The sequence below is a fragment of the Pteropus vampyrus genome, unplaced genomic scaffold (genome assembly GCF_000151845.1).
Source record: "Pteropus vampyrus isolate Shadow unplaced genomic scaffold, Pvam_2.0 Scaffold23, whole genome shotgun sequence".
NCBI lineage: Eukaryota > Metazoa > Chordata > Mammalia > Chiroptera > Pteropodidae > Pteropus > Pteropus vampyrus.
The window spans coordinates 8,298,445-8,308,462 of NW_011888804.1; the positions used below are offsets into that span (position 1 = coordinate 8,298,445).

Sequence of the window (10,018 nt, forward strand, 5' to 3'; positions counted from 1 at the left end):
TTCCAATTCCCATGCATTTTTTGAGCTGGTTAATTTTGACTCGGTGTGGGGGATGGGGAGTGTAGCTAGGAAGGCTGTGGCAAAGCAGTGACGTGTCCCGCACAGGGGACTCTAAGGATCTCTCATGCACACGCTCTTCACACTAAAAGCTGTATCCCTTTCTGGGAGTGAGAGAAGGCAGATTAAGGGGTGAGGCAGACAGATGTGAATAGCTGCGATTTGTCCAGCATCACGCAAGGCTCCAGGGTACAGTCCCTGAGATTAGAGAATGGCGTGATTTTTAAAAGGCAGTGGCCGAGAGAGGACTTGGGAGTCAGAAAGGCCTGAGTTTGAGCTTGACTCTGCCACATCCTAGCTGCGTGTTTATGTCTAAATTCTTTAACCTCTCTGAGCCTCGGGGTCTTCATCTTTCCCACAGGGGTAATAAAAGTACCGGTCTCATAAAGGCGCCATGAAGACTAGTAGAGATGACACATGTGAAAGCACTCAGCCCAGTGCCTGATTGAGCTTGTTACTGATACTAACAAGTTGGGGGGTAGGCTCCGTTGCCTAGGTAAGCTCCTGACAAGTTTCTGGGAGTATGCTAGGTCACCTGGGCAAAAAGTCAAGCAGTCTCTGTTGTCCTTTTCATCACCTCAAACACCAGATTCTCGAGAGGCACTCCCAGCTGCCACCCTCCATAAGTACATCCTCCACTCAGAAGAATCCAGAGTGTCCTAAAAACTGGGCCATCTCCCCACGTATATATCCCCACCTCGACGTTTCATCAACATTTCCTGCCAGTGTAGAGCTAACGTCAATTCACTCAAGGGACACCATGGGACGCTGTTTGGGTATCTCCGCCCAGAGGCACAGGGGTTTCGGCCCCCTCTGAATCCTGTTTCTAAGCCACTCTATAGCGGTGGCCAAACGTGGACAGATGATTCTGGGCAGGGTTTCTTTCTGTCTTTGTTTTTTGCCATTGCCAGTGAAATTTGTCAAATGCTTTTTCCAGGTGTAACACTGAGTCCCTTTGACAATCTACTCTTGGATCTAAAACCAAAATAAACAACACCAACCACATCAAATAGACTCATATTGCCCAATGGAAAGGGGTTGGCATAGGTGTACACACGCACACACACACACACACACGCATGCTTGCACACACACTCAGTCTCCCTCGCCTCCAATCTTATTTCTAGATTAAGTAATCTTAACCTAAGCGAATCCATGACCTCCCGACCTTGGGCGTCACAGAGTCTGCGAATCATCTGAAATCCCACACAAGGTTTTTTATGTATAAAAATACCAGCATTTTGATGCAGAGAAGTACATATTTCCCACCAGCTTCCTAAAGGAACCCAATTTAGAATCTTCCGCAAAATCTGCCTTGACTCTCTCAGGATGTGGCAGAAGTTTCCCGTCACCTCACAATAGTCATTGCCCCTTCATCCGTAGTAACAAGTCCCCTCAATCTGTAACTGGGTTCACAGCCACCCAGAATAAAAACACACGTCCGCTGCCAGCCTTGCAACCTGGTGTGGCCGTGTGACTAATGTTGGCCGGTGAGATACAGGCAGAATTTTTGAATGGCAGCTTCTAGAAATTTCTATAGAAGAAGCGATTGTGTGCTTTTTCCTTCTTCTCTTCCTTCTTCTTGCTGGATGGAATGTGGACGTGATGGCTGGAATTCAAGTGGCCCTCTGGTCTACAAGGTGGCTTTGAGGATGGAGCCCACAGACACGAAACGAGTTAGAAGGGTCTCAGTCTCCAAGAACATGGTGGAGCAGGGGCACCAACCACATCAGCACCAGACAGAACGTCTCCGGACTTCAATACTGGGAAGAAAGAAACTTCTCTCTTGTTTCAACCACTGCTGTTCTGACTCTCTGTTAGTCACAGCTAAAGCTAATCTCATATTCGGGGTGAAAATAAGACAGTCCCCAAGAAGAGGCATCTTGTTTATTCATATCGCTCCTTGTCCATCTCTATACATCCTCCCCAGATCCTCAGATCGTCCTCCCGCCTTCCAGCATGAATCGTGAGAACCCTCGCAGGCAGAGCCCTCCTGAGCTGTCACACCTAGACCTTAAAAAAAAAAAAGAAAACTGTTTCCAAAGCAGTTGCCTGATGTCATGGTCACCAATTAGTCAAACCAGCTCTGCTGTGACCTCAGAGGTATCTGGGAAAGGGGCCCTCATGATTACAGCTCTCCCTCCCCCAAAGATCTCAGAGCCTCTCTCTGCCTACATCTCTCGTATTGGCACTCAACATAAATGTCCCAAACTGCCAGGAAGAGGCATCGCTTCCTCGGCCAGGTCTCCTGGCAGAGGTGGAGACAGAATGGCGGAAGCACTGAGAAAATTCTATTGAAGCAATATCGACAACCACGAAAGGACAGAATGAGAAAGACGATCCAATAGAAGAGTCTAGCTTATGCTGTAGCTACAAACAGACCTGAAATTTCAGAGCCTGGAAAGAACTAGGGTTTATTTCTCATCCGTGTCCACGGCAGGCCAGTCAGGGGGACTCTACTCATTAGTGACATTACCCAGGGACCCTGCCCTCGTGTCGTCAGGGACTCCAATGGGCTCATATATTAAATACTTTGAACTGGCAATGACACACGTCACTTCCGTTCACGACTCATGGGCCACCACTAGCTATATGGCTCTTCTCAACCACAATGGCACCAGGAAGTGCAGTGCTATCCACCACGAGCCCAGAATTTTACTGTTCTCGGTGTCAATGACACAGCCCTAAACATTCAGACGGAAGTCCCTGCCCCTCCGCCTTCATGAAGGTTACATGCTGACGGAGGAAGCAGATAACAAAAAATAAGAGGTGTAACGTATAAACTATCAGTTAGTGGCAAGGGCTGTGAAGAAAAAGAAATCAGCTGATGTGACGGAATGTGACTTTAGATCAAGTGGTTGGAGAAGGTTTGTCTGAGTAGGTGAAATTTAAGTAGAGACCCAAAGGAAGGGAGAGCCCAGCGCTGCGGACATCTGGGGGAAGGGTCACAGGCAGGGGGGACGGCAGGGGGAAAGGTCCTCAGACAGAAATGTGAGTGGCTCTTCTGTCTGAGGGACAAGAAGGAGGCCACGGGACTCGACACGGTGAATGAGGGGTGGGACCAGAAAGGTAGCCAGGAGACTTTATTTTTGTCATAAAATTTTTCGGTACCTAAAATTGCCTTAATTGTTGATACGGTTGTGTTTATTGACAGATGTGAGAGCAGAGACTTTTGTCTCAGTCACTGCTTCATCTCTAGCCCCTCGGCTAGTGCTCTGCCCAGAAGAATTAATAAACACATAATGAATGAATGAGTGAGGATCCTACTAGCCCACAGCCCTGAACCCTATGACAACCTTCTCTGCTGGGCTCCCTGGAGTCTTGTCCCCTCCCCCACCCACAATACTCTCTCCACAAGCAGCCGGAGATTCTCCTAGAACTCAGACCTCATCGTATCGCTCTCCTGAAAACAGTTCGATGGGTCTTCAATGTGTTCAGGACAAATCTAACTCCTTAGTGGGGTCTACGAGGCCTGACGTCGCCTGGGCCACACTCACCTCCCCAACGGCTTCCCCCTCACAATCCATGCAGACACTTACCTACCCTGTGTGATAGATACTATTGTCATCCCCATGTTACAGAGGCCAAAACAGAGGTTCAGAGAGGCTGGGTTACTTGTCCAGAGCGGCGCAGCTAACAGGATTCGAATCAGGGTCTGTTCAAGTTCTTACCTACCACATTTTACTGTCTTTCTTAAGCAGTAAATGCCAGTACTGTCACTTCTTGAAAAATCTGGTTAGTTGAGATATGAGGTGTTTGGCTGCAGAATAACTATTCGATCTATGAAAGGCAGTCTCAGAATAAGTGATGGGTCCCCTAGAGCCTTGGCTGGAGGTCCATCTTTGAAGATGGATGGAGAGAGGGTGAGATGAACCTCTTGTCCACAGCTGTCGCCTGACTCCTCCTCCTGGGGGCACATGCAGCCAAGAGACGCTCCTGTTGTGTCCACTGAGCCTGTCCCCTGCCCTGGCTCCGAGTGGCTTTCGCGTTAGGAACATGTATGGATCTCTCTGTTTGACACGGCGATGGCTTGTCCCAGGCAGCCTTTAGGCTCTCAGATGTCCATGTGTTCCCAGTGTCCTTTGTTCTACGGAGAAAGTCTGGAAGCGCTAGATGGAAGAAGCTTCCAGAGAAGGAGGCCCAGTGAGAAAGAGGAGGAAGGAGTGGGCTGGCGATTTGGAGTCAGCTGTGGAGCCGGTGGCCTGAGTGGGGACCAGATGGCACGTCCTCACCGGGCAGCTAAGAGGACAGGCTTAGGAGCCAGTCAGCACAGATCTGACCCCGTGTCTGGACTTTTCAACACCAGTTGGGGTTAGCAACATACTCCCGCCTCCTAGGCTTGTGATGCGGATTAAAAGAGTAAGGTATATAGGGCATTTGGCAGAGCTTGGCACATAATGGGTCTTGAATAATGGCGGGGATCGTGACCATTTTGTTGTTTGGGTTGTCATTCACGGAATCATACTGCGGTTAGGAGCACAGCCTCTGAAGCCAGATTGCCTAGATTTGAATATCGGCTCTGTCACTTAGGAGCTGGGTGACCCTGAGCAAATTATTTAAACTCTCTGTGCCTGGATTCTGTCACCTGTAAATAGAGAGAATAATACCCACTTTAGAGCAACTTGGGTGAAGATTAAATAAGCGGATATATACAAAATGCAACAGGTACAAATTGTTCGATGTTGGCTATTTTTATTGTTACTGTGATTATTATAATTATTTAGTCAGGGGAAGTGATCGCCTGGAAAGAATTTTGGAGACAATAGTAGCAGGAAGCTAATGCTCAACAAATATTATCTTTGTAGGACTGTAAGGGCACAGACGTCTTTAGGGAGGGACCGTGCGGGTTGTTTATCTTATTTTATTTACTAATCATCTGTTTTCGCGTGGGCGTGTGGCAGAAGAAAGAGCACGGGGCTTGAGGTTCAGACACGCCTCGTTTCAGAACCCGGAAGCCGGTGGCCTTGGACGAGTCACATCATGCCTTAAGCCTCAGTCTCCTCATCTGTAAAATGGGGATGGTAATACTATGAACCTCTGGGGGCTGTTGTGAAGACTAAGTAAACACAACGTTCGCTGCCGTCTAAGGGCTCCAGAAATTGTAGTTAATATTCCAGTGCTGTTACTGAGTGTAGAACCTGTCACATGTCGGTGAGGTGATTCAGACACTGTGTCACTAATGGGACACCTTCTACTCTGCCACGATCTGCCGCGCTCTTGCAACGCACCAGGCACTTTTCTAGGCAAGGGGGCCACTGAGAACAAGATACCAAAAAGTTCTGCCCTCGTGGAGCCGAGTGTGCTGGAAGTTCCATTAGCGACATCCGTAGGGGGTCTGAGGAACGGAAGGAAAAAAAGACATGAGCATACTCACCCCCTATTTGCTGGGGGGTGGGCTGGTCTAAGGGTGTCCAAGAGAGGGAACTCAGAGAGGGGTCCTCCTGGACCCGGAGCCTGAATGAATGTGGGAGGAGACCAGAATCTGTCCCCACGCCCTGAATAAGAGCTCCAAACCCCTGGGATTATAGATAAAACGTTAAGCAAAAATTATGTGCAAAAAGCCTTGACTTTGAGGGAGTGACAGAGGCCTTGCCTTCAGCACTTGTAGACCCAAATGCTCTAATGCCTAGATCTGCAGGTTGAGGGGTGTGAGGCCAGGGATGGAGGGAACTTGGGTTTCTTACTTCAGTGGAAACCAAAAGCACAGAATTGGGCAGCTGACAAAACTGTGTCTTTGTCCTGCCTGGCACTATCTGTGTGACTTCAGGTGGCTGCTTCTCCTCCCTGGGCCCCGGTTTCCGGAAGGCAGGTGATGGTTCCTCCCCCCGGGCTGTAAGTTTGAGGATTAATTGTGGTACTTTCCGTGTGAAAACCTCAAGAGAATGGAAGCCAAGAGAACCCTTTTTCCAGGACCCGAGGTCTAATACCCACCCTCACCTCTCTGTGGTCTTTCCTTTCCTAAGAGAGCCAGCTCAGAGGCCCCCTCCCCTCCCTGGCCTCTCGCTGGCCCGGCTCCTTATTTTCACTTGACTGATGACAGCCCACAGCATTCGTTGACCATTTTCTTCGTTTCTTAGCTGACTCCTCTCCAGGTGGCCAGGTCAACAGGATGAACAGCTGCCTCCCTGCTCAGTTTCCCAAAACAGAAGGCTGGCCTGACCCCCAAAACTCAGCAGGCATCCAGTGGGGAACCGGACAGCAGGCACGTGGGAGGACCACTGAACGAGACCCGGGTGACACGGTCCCGTTCTGGTTGCTACCGTGGGCTCCCAAGTCCCACTGGCTCAGGTTCCCGTCCTCAGCCAGCTGTGTGGCCCGGGGTAGGAGGCTTTACCTCTCTGAACCATGATGATTCAGCGAGTTCATAAATAAAAGTGCTGAGTACAGAGCCTGGTTACACAGTCAGTGCTCAGGACGCGTGAGCGGTGACTACGATGATAAGAGGCAGGACAGCAGAGGGGTTAAGAGTCAAAGTGCCGAGGTTCGCATCCCAGCTCCACCGCTTAACAGAGACTGTACACACGGACGAGTCACGCCATCCCACTGAGCCTTGTATACACGGACGAGTCACGCCGTCCCACTGAGCCTTGGTTTCCTCGTCTGTCAAATGGGGATAATAAAAGTCCCTTCCTTGAAGGGTGTTCGGGAGGATTAGATGAGTTAATATACATAAATTTAAAGTGCTTAGAACAGAATCTGGCACGTGGAAAGTGCCAGATAAATGCTAATAACGGATACTTCTGTTTTCTAGCTGCGCCCCCTCCCTCTCCTCCAGAGGACCTCAATACTGCAAGCATCCTCGAAATGAGAAGGTGGATGAGACCACTGAGGTTGTGTTCCCCATTTCCTCCCCAGGCTCCGTGGGATTGTGGAAGGGAGGCCTGGAGAGGAAGGAGAAGGAGGGTCTTCCAGAACATTCTCGCCTGCAGACTCATCCATAAATAAACACAGCCCCTCAGCATATTAACACACCACGCACTCACCACTCCACCCACTCAGATCCACACACGAACTCACTGGGGATCAAGCAGCCCCCACCCCGTCCCACTCAGGCAGAAACCTCACCCCCACCCCAGCCCAGGTCCCAGGCCCGGCCAGCTTTTCCCTCTGTGTCATGCAGTCAGTCACCCTCCCCATCCTGGCTCCAAACGCAGCCAGCCCCACCCCAGCAGTAATTATAGAGAAAGCCGAGGCTTCTGTGCCCAGCTGTGACGTCAGCCTGAAGCTTTCAGCCTCATGATCTTACCTCGAGTCAAGTGGGGACCTAGTCACTCCGATGTGTGTGTGCAGCGGTGGGGGGGTCTGGGTCAGTCAACTCAGCATGGAACTGAGATTCAGAACAAGCCACGATCTCTCCCAGGTCCTGCGGCTCCATAGCTGTGTGCAGGGGCCGAACTGCCTTCATTTCCTCACCTGAAAAGAGGGGTGGCGATAACACCCACCCCTATTCATGAGATAATGTCTACAACGGGCTCACTGCAATGGCAGGTACACGGAAGGCAGTTAAAGGACGGTGATTGTTGTCATTCTCCATATTATTATTTTTAGCAAACTGCCTCATGCGGCCACTGCTTAACATCAAAACGATTTCTCAGCCCATGACTCACCGAATTCCTGCGCACCCCCACCCCACCCCACCCCACCCCATGAGGAAGGTAGGGCTGGGACCCTGACGCCCACAGAGGGAGAATGGCATGCCCCAAATTGCCCACCTCTTGGAGACAGATTAAAGATTGGAACCCAAGCTCAAGGAGGCTTTAGGTCAAAGCCCCTGGGCAAGCCTCATGGGAAGAAGGGCAAGGAAGTGGAGAACAGGCCCCCGCCCGGCCTCACGTGCCAGACCAGACCCCTGGCCTGGTCACCGTACCTTTTGATAATTATCGTTATTATCAGTCATAATAATAACCATAGAAGCTACGCATTGGTTAACAGGTCCTATGGCAGCTGGCTCATCTGTCAGAGGGGACAAAACTAGTACCCTTACATCTCAGCACCGACGGCGAAGCGAGTTAATATTGGTGAAGCACTTAGAACCGGCCTGGCAGGCAGCGAGCGTTGTATAATCGAGGACGCCAAGAATGCCAGTCTGCTAAGTGCTTAGCTGTGATTGCCTCACGTATTCCTCGTGACACATCCACAAGCAGGCTGCTATCAGGTCCATTATACAGGTGGGAAAATGGACAGCTCAGAGATGCCCTGGGAATAATGTGACTGCCCTCAGAAGATCACGAAGGCCAGCTCTGAGAGCTTATAAGTAGAGACTGTAACCCAGGGCCATCTAGATGCCTTCAAAGTCACAGAGCTCCAGGCCCTGTCCTCCCCTTCTGCCGGTGGCCACTGGGGGAGGCAGGCTGCAGCATGCTGTGGGGAAGGTATTTGCAGAGGGTGACCTGAGCCTTCAGCCAGGCAGAGGGTTATTAATAGCCGGGCCCTAGTAGCCTGCTGGGGGCGGGCTCTGGGGGGGGGCGGGGCGGAGCTGAGCGGGACTCGGGGAGGAGAGATTGTGCAGAGAGGCTGGCTGAACTGGACTCAAAGGCCCCTCCCAGCCCCCAGGGAGCCCAGCTGTTCCCTCCACAGATTCTCCAGAGCTAGTTCATCACCTCCGAATACTCCTGTGACAGGAGGCGCTTGCAAAACCCGCCTCCAGCCCCTAGCAGCAATAAATAGAAGGCTCCCAGCCCAGAAGCGAGGAGAAGTTTCTAGGGTTTATTAAGCTCCTGGCTCCACTCTAGACCTCAGCGGCTCTGGCTGCGAGCCTGGGCAGCCTGGGAAGACAGTGGCTGGCTGATCTCTGGTGAGGTGGTGTGGAGGGGGCCCCTCTGAGATTCTGCTGGACCGGCCGGGGGTCACCTTTGGTGGCTGAAGTGTCTTTGGGGGCTGGGACCGCAGCCTGGCGCGTGCCTTCGTCCTTGGCAGTGGATGGTTTGGCATTTTCTGAAGCCGAAGAACAAGCTTGGAAGGCTAGCCCAGCCGCATCGCCTTGCTGAGTGACCTTGGGCAGGTGGCTCCCTCTCTCTGAGCCTCCAGTTTCCTCTTTAGCTCAGCAGCTGCCATGGCCGATGGTCAGATGCCCTTTCCCTGCCACTACCCCAGCCGCCTGCGCCGAGACCCTTTCCGAGACTCGTCCCTCTCCTCCCGCCTGCTGGATGATGGCTTTGGCATGGACCCCTTCCCCGACGACTTGACTGCTTCTTGGCCCGACTGGGCCCTGCCTCGACTCTCCTCGGCCTGGCCAGGGTCCCTGAGGTCGGGCACGGTGCCCCGCGTGCCCACCGCCACCAGCCGGTTTGGGGTACCTGCCGAGGGCAGGAGCCCCCCACCCTTCCCTGGGGAGCCCTGGAAAGTGTGCGTCAACGTGCACAGCTTCAAGCCGGAGGAGCTGATGGTGAAGACCAAGGACGGCTACGTGGAGGTGTCCGGTGAGTGAGGGGCAGGTGGGAGAGAGAGCCCAGCTAGGTGGGTGCAGGCCTCGGCCCTGGCTACAGCCAGGAGAACTGTTTCCTTAGAGCGGAAGCTATGACAGCATGACACAGGTGACTTCAGGGCTCGGGAATGCGGCCCACAGAAGTTATCTTTAGGAAAGAGCTTCCCTCTCCTGGCTTCCAGGAGAAATCTGAGTCCGACCTGGCTTCGGGGGCCTCGGGGCGCTGTATCAATCCGAGAACGGGCAGGAAGACGGGAACCGCGTCAGCTAGTTTGACAGAGAGAATTTTATAGAAAGAAGAAATGAAACCGATACAGAAGGAGGAAAAAGAAAAAAATGGGGTTCGTCGCACCCCAGCATCACAACATGGTCTAGAAGGGCGTGTTTAATGCTGAGTGTTGAGAGTTTTAATAACCAGCACGGCTTTCAAGCGACACGCTTCCCCCTGTCCCAGATAAGGAAACCGAGGCTTAACAGTCATTATAACAACACCAATTAGTAACGTGGATTGAGAGCTTACTCTCTGCTACGCACCAC

General features: G+C 51.9%; 1 protein-coding gene across 1 annotated transcript; it reads left to right on the forward strand.

Annotated features, from left to right (window-relative positions):
• Positions 1-8,613: 8,613 nt before the first annotated feature.
• HSPB8 (heat shock protein family B (small) member 8) lies at positions 8,614-9,484 on the forward strand. The gene has a single exon (XM_011355852.2). It carries the CDS (start codon positions 9,110-9,112, stop codon positions 9,482-9,484), a length of 375 nt encoding a protein of 124 aa, XP_011354154.1. The 5' UTR covers positions 8,614-9,109.
• The last annotated feature ends 534 nt before the right edge of the window (positions 9,485-10,018 follow it).